Source organism: Lithobates pipiens, unplaced genomic scaffold (genome assembly GCF_037356315.1).
Source record: "Lithobates pipiens isolate NorthernLeopardFrog02 unplaced genomic scaffold, aLitPip1_a1.2 Scaffold_22, whole genome shotgun sequence".
Classification (NCBI taxonomy): domain Eukaryota; kingdom Metazoa; phylum Chordata; class Amphibia; order Anura; family Ranidae; genus Lithobates; species Lithobates pipiens.
In genome coordinates this window covers 40,937,837-40,957,435 of record NW_027507784.1, presented here as the reverse complement: position 1 = coordinate 40,957,435, position 19,599 = coordinate 40,937,837, and the positions used below count along the sequence as shown (strand labels likewise).

The 19,599-nt window shown below is 46.3% G+C and overlaps 1 protein-coding gene across 2 annotated transcripts in view; it reads right to left on the bottom strand.

The window, feature by feature from the left end:
* The window catches only part of LOC143923648 (up-regulator of cell proliferation-like), a 91,909-nt gene that overhangs the window by 16,548 nt on the left and 55,762 nt on the right, over nucleotides 1–19,599 (bottom strand). For both annotated transcript variants that reach the window (XM_077447455.1, XM_077447456.1), the window contains exons 2-3: nucleotides 15,150–15,242; nucleotides 13,879–14,183 (exon numbers count right to left, since the gene is read on the bottom strand). In XM_077447455.1, coding sequence (XP_077303581.1) covers nucleotides 13,879–14,155 — 277 coding nt within the window. In that variant the 5' untranslated portion in view covers nucleotides 14,156–14,183; nucleotides 15,150–15,242. The remainder of the gene's footprint in view (nucleotides 1–13,878; nucleotides 14,184–15,149; nucleotides 15,243–19,599) is intronic.

Below are 19,599 nucleotides of genomic sequence, written 5' to 3'. Positions count from 1 at the left end.
TGAGCAGTTCTGCAGCGATACTACAAAGAGTGACAAACGCAATTAAAAAAAAGTGTTATAACTGGTGTGATAGACCAGTGGCCCCCAAAAACGACAGATTGACGTGGGGTGTTATATACCTTCTTCCACATACATACTGCACTTCTCTAGAGACTTTTGTCACAGGGTCATTTAAAAAATAACAGGCAGAGGAAGAGGCAGGCCCTTCCGCAGGAGTGGTAGGGGTAGGGCATGAGCAACAAGCTTGAGCCAAAGTGACAAATTGCAGAAGGTGTGTGCGATTACGTAAAAGGACGCACCAGACTTGGTTGAGTGGCTCACTCAGCCTTACTCTTCTGCACCCTCCTCATCCTCTCGATCTGCACCCTCTTCACTGTCTGCTGTGTGCACCCCCAAAGACACTACCACCAAAACCCCCACCATCATATACCTTTCTCTTGAGTCACAGGAATTATTTTCCGATCCATATCAAGACATTTCCGATGCGCAGCCATTCTTGGCATTGGATCAGGAAGAGGAGGTAGCAACAACCGCCACTCAGCAGTCTGACGACAGTACCCAGATCAGCCCAAGGAGGTTGGTCCCCGCTGTTTCTGCCTACTCCGAGCTCTCTAATTATAGCGGTGGGGAAGGGGACGTCGATGAAGACGTGTCTAGGGATGTCACATGGGTGCCCACAAGAGGAGGGGAGTTCAGAGGGAAATGTGGACCAGCAGATAGGGAGAAGAAGCAGGCAGAACTTAGATTGCACAGGAGGGTCAAAGCAGACTGCTAATGTATCAGGAGCGAGGCATCAACCATATACGGTCACATCTGGCACTCCCAGGACGCCGGCACATGGCTCTGCAGTGTGAGCTTTTTTTAATGTGTCCGCTGCTGACAATAGTGTTGCCATCTGCAATCTTTGCAGTCAATGCATAAGTCGCGGTAAGCCCAACACTCACCTAGGGACGACCGCCTTAAGAAGGCACATGAGCTGCCATCACCGAGCCCAGTGGGAGCAACGGAACCCACAAAGCCACACTCCAGGCTCCCACCGTCCAGCCTCGTCTTCTCCTTCTCCTCTCTCCTCACAATTGTCCTCCACTCCACCTTCCATCATGCTGTCCTCATGTTTTTCTGCAAAAAGGCAGGCTTCTGTGAGCCAAATGTTCGAGCGTAAAAAAAAATTATGACGCCGGATAACCCTCTTGCCCAATGGTTGACAGCTGGCTTATCAGAACTGATAGCCCACCAACTACTGCCATATAAACTTGTGGACTCGGAGGCCTTTCGAAAATTTGTTGCCATTGGAACACCACAATGGAAGGTCCCAGGAAGGAAGTATTTCTCACAGAAGGGCATCCCAGAGCTATATGGCCATGTTCAGCGGCAAGTGAATGTATCTCTGGCATACAGTGTTGGTGCCAAGATACATCTGACCACAGACATGTGGTCTAGCAAACACGGGCAGGGAAGGTATATAACTTTTACTGCCCACTGGGTGAACCTTCTGATGGCCGTCAAGCATGTAACCCATGGCACCCTTGTAGATTTGGTTTTACCGCCACGGATTGCATGCAGGCCTGGCTCTTCTTCTCCTCCTCCTGCTCCATCCTCCTCCCTCTCCTCCTCGGCTGACTCCTCCTTTTCCGCTGATAGCGTCTCTTCCGCTGCGCCGCCCAAGATCCCCAGAACCTATTCGACATGCCAGGTGAGACGTTGCCATGCTGTGCTGCGTCTGTTGTGCCTGGAAGCCAAGAGCCACACTGGCCCTGTGTCAGAAACCATGAAACAGACTGAGACAGAAGTACAATCAAATCACACTTGTTTATTAATAAAAATAAAAAGGAAAATAGAAAAAGCATAGTCAAGCATAGCCAGAGTCCAGTAGCCAGATCGGGTAGTCAGCCAGTCCAAAGTTCATTAACCAGATAGGGTAATCAGCCAGGCTGGAAGTCAGGGATCCAAGGAGAGCAACTGCAAGCAGGATAAGAATCCGGGTGGGATGTCAGCAAGCCAGTCTTGAAACAACAGCAGGAGATGGTTCCCTGTGATGTGACCAACGCGAAGGCAAATGAAAAAGTGAGCAGGAAGGCTTTAAATAGGCAGGTCAGACGAGCATCATCGGGAACAGCTGGTAACTGTGGAAAGAGAAGAGAGCTGGCAATTAGCCGACAGCTGAGTGGCCAGCCCTGACAATACCCCCCCTCAATGACCCCTCTCCCTCGGAGGACCACCGGGCTTGAGGGGAAACCGTCTATGGAACTCGCGGAAGAGAACAGGGGCATGTACGTCAAAGGATGAAACCTAGGAGCGTTCCTCCGGACCGTACCCCTTCCAATGCACCAGGTACTGTATGCGCCCACGGAACCTACAGTAGTCAACAATGGATTGTACCTCATACTCCTCATGGTTCTTAACCTGAATAGGGTGAGGACGTGGCACCGAGGTGGTAAATCTGTTACAGACCAACGGTTTCAATAAGAAGACATGAAACACATTAGAGATGCGCATACTAGGAGGAAGGTCCAACGCGTAAGCTACTAAATGAGTCAGGCAACATGGAAGGTTGGAAACCATATTCGCCATAAATGGAGAGGCAGAATTCAAGGCACTGTTGTGAGCAAACTCTGCCCAAGGTAATAGGTCAGACCAGTTGTTATGATGGTCAGAAATATAGCAACGTAGGAATTGTTTCAAGGACTGATTGGCTTGTTCTGCGGCCCCATTAGACTGCAGGTGATACGCAGAAGAGAACACAAGCTGTATTCCCAACTGTGCACAAAAGGCTCGCCAGAACCGGGAAACAAACTGACTGCCCCTATCCGAGACAATCACCTTGGGTAGCCCATGTAAGTGAAAGATCTCCCGAGCAAAAATGGAAGCCAGTTCCTTAGAGGTGGGCAACTTCTTAAGTGGAATACAATGACACATCTTTGAGAACCGGTCAACCACCATAAGGATAACAGTTTTGCCTTGGGAGTTTGGCAATTCCACAATGAAATCCATAGACAGGTGAGTCCAGGGCCTCTCTCCATTGGGTATGGGTTGTAAGAGGCCCACTGGAAGGTGTCGTGGAGTCTTACTCCGAGCACACACGGGACAGGCAGCTACGAAGGCAGTAACATCAGCCCATAGACTAGGCCACCAAAATTGTTGGGAGATGGCCCAAATGAGTTGATTCTTCCCATGATGGCCAGCTGCTTTGGGAGAATGGTAAGTCTGGAGCACTGCAGTACAAAGACTCTCTGGGGCAAAGCAGCAGTCACAAGGTTTATCAGGAGGAGCATGGACCCGAGCAGCAAGAATTCTGTCACCCAAAGGAGAAGTAAGACTGGTGCGAACCGTAGCCAAGATACGATCAGGAGGAATCATAGTAACCGGAACCGACTCCAACTTGGAAGTGGAGGAAAATTGTCGTGACAAGGCATCAGCCCTTACATTCTTAGTACAGGTAAGAATGAGACAATGTAATTAAAGCTCGACAAGAAAAGAGCCCATCGCGACCTTCTGGGAGAGAGTCGCTTAGCCTCAGACAAGAATGTAGGATTCTTATGGTCAGTAAGAATAAGAACGGGCACAGTGGTACCTTCAAGGAGATGTCTCCATTCTTTCAGGGCTAAAATGATCGTCAACAGCTCTCTGTCATCAATCTCATAATTGCACTCAGCAGGTGACAATTTCTTGGAAAAGTAGCCACACGGATGCACAGCACTCTCAGAGTTAGGACGATGAGACAGAAGGGCGCCAACTCCTGTCTCAGAAGCATCAACTTCTAGGATAAAAGGCAACGTAGGATCAGGATGTGCCAACACAGGAGCAGAAACAAAGGCAGCCTTGAGAGTCTCAAAGGCCGTAATGGACTCCGGAGACCAACTCTGGGAGTTACCGTCCTTTCTGGTCATATCAGTCAGAGGCTTGACCAGAGACAAGAAGTTACGAATAAACTTCCGATAGTACTTGGCAAAGGCCAGGAAACGCTGCAGGAGGATGTAAACCCACGGGTCGAGGCCACTGTAGGACTGCCGACAGTTTCTCTGGGTCCATCGAAAAACCAGCAGTGGAAATGACATAGCCCAGGAATGTAACCTGTTCACGATGGAACTCGCACTTCTCCAGTTTACAATAGAGATTGTTCTCTCTTCGTTTCTGAAGTACACGACAGACATCTGTGTGGTGGCTCTCCAGGGACTTGGAAAATATGAGGATATCATCGAGATAAACCACCACACACAATTGCAACAAATGCCGGAGGACATCGTTAATAATTCCTGGAAAACTGCCAGGGCATTACAAAGGCCAAAAGCCATTACCAGGTATTCATAATGGCCTGTTCTGGTATTAAACGCAGTTTTCCACTCCTCCTTAATGCGCACGAGATTGTATGCCCCTCAGGTCAAGCTTTGTGAAAACCGTTGCTCCCTTGAAGCGGTCAAATAACTCCATAATCAATGGAATCGGGTAGGCATTCTTAATCGTGACACGATTGAGACCCCTATAATCTATACAAGGTCTCAGTTCACTGCTCTTCTTTTTCACAAAGAAGAAACCAGCACCAGCAGGAGACGAGGACTTGCAGATGAAACCTCTAGAAAGTGCATCAGCAACATACTCCTCCATGGCCTTATCCTCCAAGACCGACAAAGGGTAAACCCGGCCAGGAGGTATGGCACCAGGTTGAAGGTCAATTGCGCAATCATAAGGCTGGTGTGGAGGCAAACTACCAGCTTGACCTTTATCAAAGACATCGCCAAAATCACGGTACTCCTCTGAGAAGGAGGGGAGTGAAGCGGTGCACAGGACCTTGGATACCTTCAGGAAGCATGTCTCACTGAATTGTGGTGACCAGGAGAGAACCTCAGCATGGAGTCAATCATAAGAGTGGTTGTGCCTCTGTAACCAAGGATAACCAATAACCAGCGGAAATCTGGTTGAGGAAATAACTTGGAATTGGATTATCTCATGGTGAAGAGCCCCTATGGCCATGGACAACGGAACCATCTCATGAGTCACATGGGCAGGCTGTAAAGGTCTCCCGTCAAGAGCCTCAATGGCAAGTGGAGTGTCACGCAGCTGCAGCGAAATCGAGTGCTGCGAAACAAATGCAGCATCAATGAACAGGCCTGCAGCCCCAGAGTCGATTAGAGCCTGTATCTCGATGGACGACTCAGCCCAAGAAAGGGTGCCCAAAACCAGGGGCTTATCCTTCTGGATAACTGGGGACGAAACAACGCCACCTAAGGTCTGTCCATGACAGGACCTCAAGGTTCTGGTGTTCCCTGGACGGATAGGACAAGATTTCAAAAAGTGACCTGCCTGGCCACAATAAAGGCACAATCTCTCCCTCCTCCTAAAGGCTCTCTCATCCGCAGAGAGACACATGAAGCCCAGGTGCATGGGTTCATCTTCACTGTCCAACTCTGTACCAGGAGGCATGGGAAGTGAGGGAGGCATGGGTGGGACTACAAAGCTCGGAGGCAAACGTACAGGAGGCTTCCGCAAGTGCACCTTAAGAGAAAGTCTTTCTCTGAGTCTGGAGTCAATAAGGATGGTAAACAAGATCAAGCTCTCCAGCTCAGTGGGTATATCTCGAGCTGCTATCTCATCCTTGATGGAATCCGAGAGACCATGAGAAAAAGCAGCCACGAGGGCCTCATTGTTCCAAGCAACCTCTGCTTCCAGAGTACGGAATTCAATGGTGTAGTCGACAACAGTTCTCGTACTCTGTTTGATGGACATGAGGCACTTGGCAGCAGAAGCGGAGCGTGCGGGAATGTCAAAAACCTTTTTAAAGGAGGCCACAAACTGAGGGTAACTCAAGACAACAGGTTTTTGTGTCTCCCATAGAGGGTTAGCCCAGGCCAAGGCTCTCTCAGAAAGCAAAGATATCACAAAACCTACTTTGCTTCTGTCCGTGGGAAATGCCTGGGGCAGCATCTCGAAGTATATCTCAACCTGATTGAGAAACCCTCTGCATTGAACTGGATCACCCCCAAATCGCTGGGGAAGCAGAGCAAAACCAGACATACCTCTTATAGAGGTAATACCCCAGGCGGGTGCCTGCACAGAGACTGGCGCAGCAGCAGGGAAGGCCTGCGACTCAGGTTGTACCGGAGCAACCACCGTGGGGGATTGCAGGTGAGCCGTGCAATTCAGGAGCGTTTGTAACGCCAAGGCAAACTGATCCATGCAGTGATCTTGCTCATCCAATCTGGAAAAAATATTACCAACAAGTGGATTGACTGTATCTTATGAATTCATGGCCTTCGCGTACTGTCAGAAACCGTGAAACAGACTGAGACAGAAGTACAATCAAATCACACTTGTTAATAAAAATAAAAAGGAAAATAGAAAAAGCGTAGTCAGGCATAGTCAGAGTCCAGTAGCCAGATTGGGTAGTCAGCCAGTCCAAAGTTCATTAACCAGATCGGGTAATCAGCCAGACCGGAAGTCAGGGATCCAAGGAGAGCAACCGCAAGCAGGATAAGAAGCAAGCCAGTCTTGAAACAAACAGCAGGAGATGGTTCCCTGTGATGTGACCAACATGAAGGGAAATGAAAAAGTGAACAGGAAGGCTTTAAATAGGCAGGTCAGACGAGCATCATCGGGAACAGCTGGTAACTGTGGAAAGAGAAGAGAGCTGGCCATTAGCTGACAGCTGAGTGGCCAGCTTAGAGGAGGAAGGGCTAAGCCAGCCCTGACACTCTGCACTCCTTTCAGCTTTGCGTTCACAGGCAGATCAGTGGCTAACACCGCTCAATTTGACAGTTGGTAAAGTGGTGTGTGACAACGGTGCCAATCTGCTTAGCACATTGAAACAGGGCAAAATTACACACGTGCCATGCATGGCACACGTCTTAAACTTGGTCGTGCAGCGATTCGTTGTCCAATACCCTGGGGTCCAGGACATCTTGCGGCAGGCAAGGAAAATCTCAGCCCATTTCAGAAGATCTTACACGGCCATGGCTCGCCTTGCTGACATTCAGCGGCGACACAATCTGCCGGTCAGACGTCCTATTTGCGATTGCTCGATGCGATGGAACTCAACATTCTATATGCTTGATAGGCTGCTCCAGCAGAGATGTGCAGTTAAAGGCTACCCGTACGAACTCTGTGGCAGAACAGGTTCTGGGGAGCTTGGTTTTTTTTCACCGCGCCAGTGGCTGCTCATGTGCGACGCATGCAGACTTCTGCGGCCATTTGATGAGATCACCGAACTGATCAGTCGCAGCCATGGTGCCATCAGTGACATGGTACCTTATGACTTCTTTATGGAGCATGCATTGCGTTGTGTCATTGATCAAGCCGTGGAGGAACAGGAGCAGGAAGATGAGGAAGTCGCAATGCTGGATGAATTCCCAGGGGGGGCTACTCTGAGACAAGTCAACAACAGGAGTCTGAAGAGGAGTCAGAGGAGGATGGTGCCGGGGCGGATGAGGAGGAGCAAGAAGAGCATGCTTTAAACATTTCTGGGATCCCTGTTGTGCGTGGATGGGGAGAGGAGAACGAGGAGGACGACATTATCCTGGATGATGAGCAGGAGCCAGGTCACCACACCTCTTCCAGTTCAGTGCAAATGGGGGCCTTCATGCTCCAGTGTTTTAACAGAGACTCCCATAAAAAAAGCATAAAGGTCAAGGACCAGTACTGGGTGGCAACGTACTTAGACCCCCGGTACAAACACAAAATGGCGGAAATGTTACCACCGTCAGAGAGGGCTGTCAGAATGGAGCACTTCCAGGCCTTGCTTCGAGAAATGCTGCATTCTGCTTTTGTGTGCGCTGGCAGAGGAGGAATTCCCACTCCCAGAGAAAGAGTTGCGGGTACCAATCCAACAGCACCTTCAAGAAGAGGGTGGTTTGAAGATGTGTTGGTGATTTCTGATATGAGGTCATTCTTTCAGCCGACCCATCGACAGGTCTCATCCGGATCCAGCATCAGGGAACACCTAGATCCACAGGTGTCCGACTACATCGGGTTAACTGCCGATGTGAACGCTCTGAGGAGTGATGAACCCCTGGACTACTGGGTGGGCAGGTTTGACCTCTGGCCAGAGCCTGCCCAATTTGCAATGGAACTGTTGGCTTGCCCCTCATCCAGTGTCCTGTCTGAAAGGACGTTCAGCGCAGCAGGGGGGATCGTGACCGATAAGCGCACTCGCCTAGCTCATGACAGTGTTGACTAACTCACGTTTATAAAAATGAATGAGGCATGGATCTCGGAGGAATTCAACACATGTGACCAGTAGACCATGTAGATGCATAACTCTATAAATGATTTATTTAATCGAGCACACAGACCTTTTTTCTACCTTTGACTTACTTCCTTGTACAAAAAAAGCACACTGTACTATATGCCTGTACCCGCCTGTTTGAAGAGGTTGAGCGGTGTCCTATTTTTGGGTCCCGCAGCGAGTTGCTGGTATCAGTGCTGCTGTCAGTGCTCTCTATCTCGGTGCTGGTGTCAGTGCTCTCTCTCTATCTCGGTGCTGGTGTGGTGTCAGTGCTCTCTATATCGGTGCTGGTGTGGTCTCAGTGCTCTCTATCACGGTGCTGGTGTGGTGTCAGTGCTCTCTATCTCGCTGCTGGTGTCAGTGCTCTCTCTCTATCTCGGTGCTGGTGTCAGTGCTCTCTCTCTATCTCAGTGCTGGTGTGGTGTCAGTGCTCTCTATCTCGATGCTGATGTGGTCTCAGTGTTCTCTATCACGGTGCTAGTGTCAGTGCTCTCTATCACGGTGCTGGTGTCAGTGCTGTCTATCACGGTGCTGGTGTCAGTGCTGTCTATCACGGTGCTGGTGTCAGTGCTGTCTATCACGGTGCTGGTGTCAGTGCTATCTCGGTGCTGGTGTCAGTGCTCTCTATCTCGGTGCTGGCGTCAGTGCTCTCTATCACGGTGCTGGTGTCAGTGCTCTCTATCACGGTGCTGGTGTCAGTGCTCAGTCTCTATCGCGGTGCTGGTTTCAGACAGTGAGGGAGATAGCAGCAGAAAAGCCAATCAGCAGGCAGTGCCAGCACCATGGCTGAGGATCAGCACTGGACTGGCACCTTCGGACCACCGCAGTGGAGCCCTGCATAGGTGGGGGTAAGGGCCAGGCAGAGGGAGGGGCTCAAGCACAGGTTGGCACACTGGGACACTGGCACAGGACTGCGCTGCCCTGACTGTGGCACTGATCATCTCCTGCACCCCCTTCATAGCCTGCCCTGACCTTGCCTCTCCTCCATGGCCTTCATGCGCTTCTGAATTGTCAAAATTTCACAGTTAAAAAAAGAAAGCTTGTCGTTGTCGATCCCAGATTCACTTAATACTTTTGTTATGTCAGTGTCCATGTGGTGGGACTATGTGTGCACAGCTAGTAAGTATTTTGTGGCTGAAAATATGACCTGTAGATTTTTAAGGTTCGCCTGCTATTTAAGTCAATGGGGCCCGCAACGAACTTTGCGGTTCATGAACATTTGGCCGTGTTCACGGTTCGCGTTCACGAAACATCCCATCGGAAGTTCGTTCATCACTATCCCACAGTGTCTCAGTTCCCCTTCACATCACTGCCCCACTTTACTTTGCAGCATCCCTTAACACAGCACCCCTTAACATAACACAGAGCTCCTTAACATGTCACAATGCCCTTAACACAACACAGAGTCCCCTTTAATGCAAGCCTTCCCTGCACAGTCCTACAGTACCTTTGGCAGGGAAGAGGCACTAGTTATCATGAAGTGTCCTCTCCCAGGCCTCCCACCCAGACACCAATGTCACCCTCACAGCGGACGAGGCGGTAGGAGCTGCAGACGGGGACAGAGAGCATGATTTTTTCATATAAACAAGCCAGGTAATCACCTGCTTGTTAACATAATAACTTGGGCAGCTCCAACCCTCAGTCCCTATTTGAAGTCTGAAGCTCCTCCTGCCAAACCCGCTATGAGGATGACATTGATGGCCGGAAAGGACACCCAGTGGCAAGGCCAGACTGTCAGTCGGTATGCTTCCAGCCCGCAGTTATCCATTTAGTGACCGCTGATATAGAAGATCATGTGAAGGAAATTTAATTTTACTACCAAGTAGTTGTCACCCTTCTCACACAATAAAATCCATCCCTATGGGAAAATTTATTAGAAAAGAGAAATTGCTCTATAGAAGCTAATTATCTCCCAGAATGTAAAAACTCACTAGGAGGCTTAAACAATGAGATATGCATAATGGTCCATCAGGATAGGCTTTCAAATGCCTCAAAATGTCTCAACTCTTTCAAGACAGTCAATTATATTTATATTATATTTAGCCTCTCTAAAATATGTAGTTTCTCCAGCCACAGGGAACCTACTCTAGCTTAATTACTATAGCCTAGCTATTTATCTATTTTCCATCACAAAAAAGCTACCGTATTTATCGCCGTATAACACGCACTCCAATTTAAGAGGCAAGTTCCAGTAAAAAAAAACTTTTTTTAAATAAACCCTGGTAGAGACACCCTCCTGTTCATACAAAGTAAAATAAAAATAAGGACTTAATATTGATATGTGCCCCCCAAGGAGATGAGAGCCCTTACCTTGCCCTTTTGTTGTCTTTGGCACTGCATAGCACTCTCTGCATGGGGTCGGCACTGTAGAACCCCTGGCTGTCAGGATGCCATAAATGAAGGCGTTCAGGCGACTTGGATGCCGGCACCGACCGGGTTAATCAGGAAGCCCGGTGTCCGGTCTCAGAGGTATCCTCTACTACTTTAGCCAGACTGCATTTTCACTACATGCTTGTTATCCTCCAGTGGGCTGGCAGGGGCTGAAGGGAGGCCGGGAGCGCTGTCTTGGGCTGAGCATGCAGCAGGCATCCCGGAGCGAGCAGTACTGGCTCCTTCCCCTCACGCTGTAGAGCTTGCACACTCCCGCTGCATTCCTGTCCAGAGCTCCACCGATATCCTGCAGAGGTTACAGAGTCAGTGCTTCTATAACAAACCATGTGTCCTCTATGAAGAGGGCAGAGGCTAAGAGTTTCCCCCGTTACATATCCAGGAACTCACTGTGTGATTAGGACATCGCTGGTCGCAGGGGAGCGAGCGGAGAGCCGAGCGGATTAGTGATTTCCGGCGGCACTCCCCCCCCCTCCTTCCCCCCCCGAGGTACGCTATCGGCATATAACACGCACCCGCAATTTTCCCCCTATTTTCAGGGGAAAAAGGTGCGTGTTATACGCCCATAAATACAGTACTTGGCTACATCATGTAGGATCTTTCCCTTGTGGTCTTTATATGTGTAATTATTGTTGTGTTTCATAAAGTAAGCAAGACAGTTACTTCCCTTACCACAAACCAACAATTCCTCATCAAGCAATTAATTAAATGTGGTACTTATTATGTTAAATATGTGCTACAATGTACCATCTGTAACATACAACACGTGGGCTGTGTCACCTTTGCACAGGGATAGGAGCACATTACTGTTATGTGGTTAATAGAAATGGCAAAAATACTGTATATAGACCGTTTCTATATAATATTGCCAGCCATGCCTAAGGCCTAACGCCATAATGCGTTGGCCTTCTGTTTTGGACGCATTGGGTACCAATTTCTCTCTGGGAGCCAATCAGTGGGTGCGTTGTCTCGCTGTGTATTCCGGGAGAGAGTACTTAAGGTGCTGAAGTCACGTGGTTCTGGGTTCCGGTCCAGAAGTATGTTCGGACTCCATGGTTCTGGTCCTCCTGACCAGCCCCCAGAGGCCCTCATGGCCTGGGGTGCGGATCCATCCTTTTCCGAGTCTCGGAACTGGCTAGTCCGAGGCACAGTAACTGGAAGGGGGATTCTAAAGTGGTCCGGTGCCGTCTCAGCTTTTGGAGAGGCCCAGCAACTCGTCATGCAACCAACTTCAAAAGAGGGCCACGCATGAGGCTGGCTGCTCGGTAAGAGCCTGGATGTTAAGCTGTATGAACACTAATTGAATCCACATTTGTTACGGTATTGCCGGACCGGCTGCAAGATACTGGTACCGCAAGAAAGTTCCTATTTCTATCCTTCTGTTACAACTAAGTTCCTGTGAGAGACTTTCTGTGTTCATCTAAAAGTTTGCAACCAAGTCTGTGGCAGAGACTTTGCTAAGTTTGAATCATGTGTTGGCTGTTAAGTCCATAAACCAGGATTTAACCGACAGTGGAAATATCCAGTGGCGAGTGGCTACTCCCTGGATTACTTAGAGAGAGGCATTTATTAAGTGTCAGCAGTTTCAAACTGCCTGAGCTTCCATACCTATACCATCTATTCCCAACTGAGAGACTGTGTTTCTGTTCAACGTTTTAAGCAAATAAAAATTCCAAAAGGAATTCAGGTGTCGGTCTCTGCAGTTATTGGGCCATCAACCTCGGGAACCCCTAGAGAAGAAGGACGAGCTACAAGGCAGAGGAGGTAAATGGTAAGCCCAAGAAAACCAGCCGCTCCTTCAGGAATCAGTGCTACATTTATATAACGGAACATTCACACATGTAGGAAACTCAACATAAGAGGCAACGTATTCTTCCAAAGCAAATACACCTATGCACACTGCTACTGGCTAGTATTCCAATGTTTTTCTTCTCCGTCAGTTTCTCTCCCTCACTCAACTAATCTGGCTTCAGTGATGACAGAGAGGGGCAGGGGAGGGTCAAACAAGGATGCTGTGCATGCATCTGATGTCCTCCTTATCAACTGATGATGCCATTGGTTGTTAGGATGCCGGTGGCTAGAAGGTAGTGATGGTGTACAATGAAAACCTGTGATTTTGCGTAACTGAAAGGCAGCCTTGATCCCCGCGCTGGCTTTTTACAATTTTTGGGCAATTTTCAGGCATTTTGCCAAGGGAGCCCTCAAGAAACCTCAAGGCACCCCGGGGTCCCTGGGATCCCTGGTTGAAAAATGCTTACCAAGAGAGGTAGGGGCCCAATCCAAGTTATCACCAGCACACCATAACTAGATAAATAAAAAGGATACTTTATTGTCACCAACAGAAGGAAGCAACATTTCAAGGGCACTAAGGGGCCTCTTCCTCAGCCAACAGTGACAGTCACTGTCATTGCTGCCTGAGGGAGGGGCCCCTAATGGCCTTGAAACATTGCTTCATTCTGTTGGTGACAATATAGTGTCCTTTTTATTTATCTAGTTATGGTGTGCTGGTGATAACTTGGATTGGACTTATACTTTAGCAGTGCCATTCATCATTTCAGCCATGCACCCTCATTGCTATATAGAGTGTGATAGACTCTGTGTTTATGGGTAGGGTAGGTAGGTAGGTAGGTAGGGGGAACAGGTAGGGGGAAACAATTAGTTCTAGCGGCTCCTTTAGAGATCATCGTTACACTAGAGAGGATTTCTTGAAACCAGGCCTCTGTATAAGGCAGTCAGACCTTGAATTGTGGAAGCGTACACACATTAAAGGGGTTGTAAAGGTTTGTTTTTTATTTTCTAAATAGGTTCCTTTGCATTGTTGGTTCATGTACCTTTCCCTTTGATTTCCCTTCTAAATTGTTTTTCTTTGTCTGAATTTCTCACTTCCTGTTCCTCCTCAGTAAGCTGTTCTGGCTGACTAAACACCGGTCGGATGATGGTGTGATGTTTACTGAGGAGAAACAGGAAGTGAGAAATTCAGACAAAGAAAAAAACATTTAGAAGGGAAATCAAAGGAAAAGGTAAGCGAACCAACAATGCACTGGCTTAAAGGAACCTATTTAGAAAAAAAAAACAAAGCTTTACAACCCCTTTAACACACATATGCTGATCTCGCCATAGGTAGAATTTTATCCAAAACAGAAACAGTTATAAATATTACAGCTGTTCACCATGAATTAGATCACCTTATAGTGAGTAATCTGAGCACTGTGACTGCACCCTATAATAAATGGTACCTGGGTGATATAAAAATATATTATGATAAATTAACTTACTTTGAAGAAAACATAAGGCTGGAAATCTTGGTATCATGTTCTCCAAATGCTCCAATATTTTTTTACAGGCCAATTCATTTTCCTTTACAATATTTATTATCTTATTAACTTTCTCCACTGGGCTTTTAGCATCATGCAGGAGAATATAATTTTCCTTTGTTATTAAACCCAGAGAGTCCACCTCATCGCAAAAACCATCCACATCTTCTGAAAATATGTTGATCAATTTTCCTTTTAGTTGGTTCAGATTGTGTGAAGCTGAGTTGAGGAAAGCCATTCTTACAAACTTTCAGGATTGCTGTAAGCTGTAGAAAAAGAACATAGATGATATAATTGTAGAGACTGTATATTTTTTCGAAATCAGCTACACAAAACATATTTTAGCCAAAGCATGACAACCAGTCAACAGTCATTTTGAGAAGGAGATCAGAAGGAGATCAACTCATGACAGGTTTCCTTGAAACAAGACTTCAATAATACTTGATAATGTGCAAAAATGTAGAGGTATAAATGTAGAGCTACCCCTGCAGGAGCCGCTGGTGAACACGGGTATCTTCCACCCTGCACAGCCAGGCACACAAATTTCCCACTCTCTCTGGAGACAAGAATCAACCCTTGCAGCTTTGTTTTTGTTTTTTATAAGGGGGATTAAACTTGGATGGAGTAAGGGTTGTTATGGGATGCCCATGTGATCAATAACAAATTCTTCAGGGACACAAACTTTATACATTCAGTATATCCAGTATATATATATATATATATATATATATATATATATATATACATCCAGTATATATACACTTCTCCTCTTCTACCTCCAGCACAATCTTGCTTGTAGAACTACAACGTCCAGAACCAGCTAGCACTGACAGTTTGATCCAACATGGACTCAGTCAGATCTCAGTGAATGCCCTTTGCAGGCAGGGACCACAGGGCCCTTTGATAGTATAGCAAAAAGAGAAGTGCTGGCTGTCCTATTCCTGTGACTATATTAAAAAAAGATGCAGTGCTAATTAAAAACTCATAAATATATATAATTATGAATATATATGAATGATTGAGATAAAAGTACCAAAAGAAAAAAGAAAAAAAGTGATACAAAGAAAAACTAAAGTAAAGTCCCATAAAAGAAAAGTCTGTAGTTTCTTAGAAAATAGTGTCCATCCAAATAAGCAGAAATAAGCTTGCAAAAAAGACAATCGTGACAAAATCTTCAAAGCAAACAAAGTGCATCCAAATAACCACCCAAAGTGTATTAATAACCTGCTTACCAGAAAGCGATGACCTCCACAGCAGTCTCGCCCAGCCTAGGGAAGTAAGGTCTCTCTCAACCCTAATGGAAAATCCGGAATTCCCGCTGTTTACTAGAGGTAATCGGAGACATAAAGCAAAAACGGCTTCCATAATGTAGTACGTTGATGAAAAAGATTTATTAAAAGATAAGATTGCACTTATAGAAAAAAAAAGTCATCTATCAGTTGATATGCCAGAGTTGCGGTATTCATAGTTACATAGTAGGTGAGGTTGAAAAAAGACACAAGTCCATCAAAGTCCAACCTATGTGTGTGATTATATGTCAGCATTACATTATATATCCCTGTTTGTTGTGGTTGGTCGTTCAGATGCTTATCTAATCGTTTCTTGAAACTATCAATGCGCCCCCCCGCTGAGACCACCACCTGTGGAAGGGAATTCCACATCCTTGCCACTCTTACAGTAAAAAACCCTCTATGTAGTTAAAGGTTAAACCTCTTTTCTTCTAATTTTAGTGAGTGGCCACGAGTCTTGCTCAACTCCCTTTTGCGAAAACTTTTTATCCCTATTGTGGGGTCACCAGTATGGTATTTTAACATTGAAATCATAACCCCTCTCAAGCGTCTCTTTTCCGGAGAGAATAAGTTCAGTGCTCGCAACCTTTCCTCCTAACTAATATCCTCCAGACCCTTTATCAGCTTTATTGCCCTTCTTTGTACTCAGTCCATTTCCAATACATCCTTCCTGAGGACTAGTGTCCAGAACTGGACAGCATACTCCAGGTGCGGCCGGACCAGAGTCTTGTAGAGCGGGAGAATTATCGTTTTATCTCTGGAGTTGATCCCCTTTATTTTTTATTTTTTTTCAAATAACAAAATTTTATTTTGTTTAATATTTTTGTGTTTCCGCACAGCCCATGACAAAAATAGATGCATAGCAATACAAAAATGTAATGTGTCACAGAACTATCTCTACATTATGCTTACATCACATTAGTTATTGACAGTGCAAGTTAACTTACTTTACTCTAGTGATCCAAGGGATCCCTAGAAAACTCTTAGCATTAGAAGAAGAAAGAGAAAGAAAGAGAGGGAAGAAGAATGGGGATTGTCTTACTGGCTCAGCCTACCTGGTCATGGAGGGTCCTCGCGGAGATGCCACAACTCCCAGACCCTATTATGAGCTTCCAATCTATCCTGTATTCTGGCAGTCATTTTTTCCATCAACTCCACGTCCTTAATTCTTGCGTGGAGGGCCTCTGGCAGGGGGGGGGGCAAGCACTTTTTCCAATTTAATGCCACCAGACAGCGAGGTGCTGTCAGGACGTGGCGTACCAGTTTCTTATGGGGTACAGGGATTTAAGTGAGGCCCAGCCTAGTATAAAAAAACTTTGGGGAGAAAGGGATTAAGCTCCCAACTAGACGAGACAGTAATTGCTGGACCGAAGTCCAATAGGGGACTATCAACGGGCAGTTCCAGTATATGTGTAAGAGGGTGCCCCTGTCCCCTTGACACCTCCAGCAATGATCCAAACTAGCTGGATAGATGGCATGCAGCACCTCCGGTGTCATATACCAAAAGTACAGGATTTTGTATATGTTTTATTTGTATAGGGTACAGAGCGAGCTCTTCGCCGCCTGCGACCAGATGGCCCGCCATTGTTCCACGGGGATCTCCTTGCCCAGGATCTTCTCCCACTTAACCATATATGCGTGCTTGCAGTCGGGCTCCCATGGGCTGGCGTTTAATATTTTATATATATCAGATATAAATCCCTTCTGAGCGGAGCCCGCTAGGACCAAGCTCTCAAAGGAGGTCCGAGGGGAAAATTGCAGGTTAGGTGCAAAAGATAAGGCATAGTGGCGAATCTGGAGATACCCGTAGAACTCCTGCCATGCTAGATCATGTTTAGTCTGTAGTTCGGCAAAGGACAGCAATCTGCGGAACCTAGGGTCCACCAGGTTCCCAAAGTGGAAAAGGTTTTGCGTTGACCACGGCGAGGACATTCGGTGTGTGAGGCTATCTGGTACCTTGGGGGTTACATATCAATGAGGTCAGGAGTGATTTATCTGAGGTCAGGTTATGCTTGCGGGAGAGCTTGTGCCACAATCGTCTAAGTAGGGACATGGGGCCTAACAAACGTTCAGGTTCTACCTCTGCGCTTGCGTTCCATAGTAAGTTGTTCGGATGTACTGGGGCAAGCCAAATTTTTTCTATTTCCGTCCACTTATTGTAGGAATATTGAGTAAACCAGGAGGCTATCACTTTAAGTTGAGCCGCCTGATAATATTTAATAAGGTTAGGATATGCCAGACCCCCGTCCGAGCGTGCCGCCATCAGCACTGACTTTGGAATTCTATGCCTTTTATAGTTCCAGGTGTATTGGAGTAAATCCGATTGGAGCTTTTTTAGGTGTCCATAGGGTATTGGAATTGGGAGGGTTTGGAACAGGTACAATAATTTCGGAAGTATGGTCATTTTTACCGATCCGCCCCATAAGGAAATGTGGTGTTTTTTCCACTGCAATAAAAGGGCTCTAATGGCGCAATGGGGGGGGGGGGGGGGAAGTTTTCCTGATACAAAGTTTGGAATTTCGGGGTAAGATAGATTCCTAAATATTTCAGAGCTTTTTGCTTCCAGCTGTATGAGAAGGTAGCCGTCAAGTGAGCCATCTCTGCCTCCGGTAAGTTTACCGGGAGGGCCTCTGATTTTGAGGAATTAATCTTGTATCCGGAAAGTGCCCCATATTTGTCCAGTTCTGCATGCAAATTTGGTAGGGAAATTCTAGGTTGGGTCAATGTGAGGATTATATCATCTGCAAACAACGAGATTTTAAACTCCCTCCCTCTAACCGAGATTCCCTTTATATTCGGGTTTCCGCGAATCATGGCGGCCAAGGGGATCCCCTTTTTAATGTAAATATTCTGTTTGCTTTGTTAGCAGCAGCTTGGTATGGCAGGCCATTGCTGAGCCTATCATCTACTAGGACCCCAAGTCTATTTCCATCCTAGATCCCCCCAGAGGTTCTCCCCACAGTGTATAGATTTCATTCCTATTTTTGCCACCCAAATGCATTATTTTACATTTTTCTACATTGAACCTCATTTGCCATGTAGTTGCCCACCCCAATAATTTGTTCAGATCTTTTTGCAAGGTTTCTACATCCTGCAGAGAAGTTATTGCCCTGCTTAACTCAGTATCATCCGCAAATACAGAGATTGAACTGTTTACCCCATCCTCCAGGTCATTTATGAACAAATTAAATAGGACAGAACCCCGGAGGACCCCACTACCCACCCCTGACCATTCTGAGTACTCCCCATTTATCACCACCCTCTGAACTTTCCCTTGTAGCCAGTTTTCAATCCAGGTACTCACCCTATGGTCCATGCCAACGGACGGTATTTTGTACAGTAAACATTTATGAATCCATGCTGATTACTGCTAATGATACAGTTTTCATTACTAAAATCTTGTATATAGTCCCTAATCATCCCCTCCAAGAGATTACATACTATTATTATTACTACTATGTTAGGCTAACTGGCCTGTAATTCCCAGGGATGTATTTTGGGCCCTTTTTAAATATTGGGGCTACATTGGCTTTTCTTCAATCAGCTGGTACCATTCCAGTCGGTAGACTGTCAGTAAAAATTAGGAACAATGGTCTGGCAATTACTTGACTGAGTTCCCTAAGTACCCTCAGGTGCAAGCCATCTGGTCCTGGTGATTTATTAATGTTAAGTTTCCCAAGTCTAATTTTAATTCTGTCCTCTGTTAACCATAGAGGTGCTTCCTGTGATGTGTCTAGAGGATAAACACTGCAGTTTTGGTTACTAAAGCCCCCCCATTCCTTCGGGAAGACTGAGGAGAAGAATAAATTCAATACCTTCGCTATCTCCCCATGCTTTGTAACCAGATGTCCTTCCTCATTCTTTATGGGGCCAATATGGTCTGTCCTCCCTTTTTTACTATTTACATAAAGAATTTCTTGGGATTTTTTTTGCTCTCCTCCGCTATGTGTCTTTCATGTTCTATCTTAGCCGCCCTAATTGCATTCTTACATTACTGATGATGACCCGTCAACCTTGTATTTTTTGAAGGCCTTCTTATTTGCTTTTATATGCATTTTTACATTGGAGTTAAGCCAGCTAGGACTTTTGTTCGCTCTTTTAAATGTATTACCCAATGGGATGCATTGGCTAACACTCTTATTTAATATGCTCTTAAAGAAAAATCATCTCTCCTCCGCATTCTTTGTTCCTAAGATTTTATCCCAATTTATGCCTTCTAGTAAGGTTCGTAGTTTAGGGAAGTTGGCTCTTTTGAAATTCAGTGTCTTTGTAATCCCCTTTCCTATTTTGTGTGATTTATATGGAAACCAATTTACCTGTGATCGCTGTTCACTAAATTGCCCCATATTTCCACAACTGTGATCAGGTCTGTATTATTGGTAATCAGTAGATC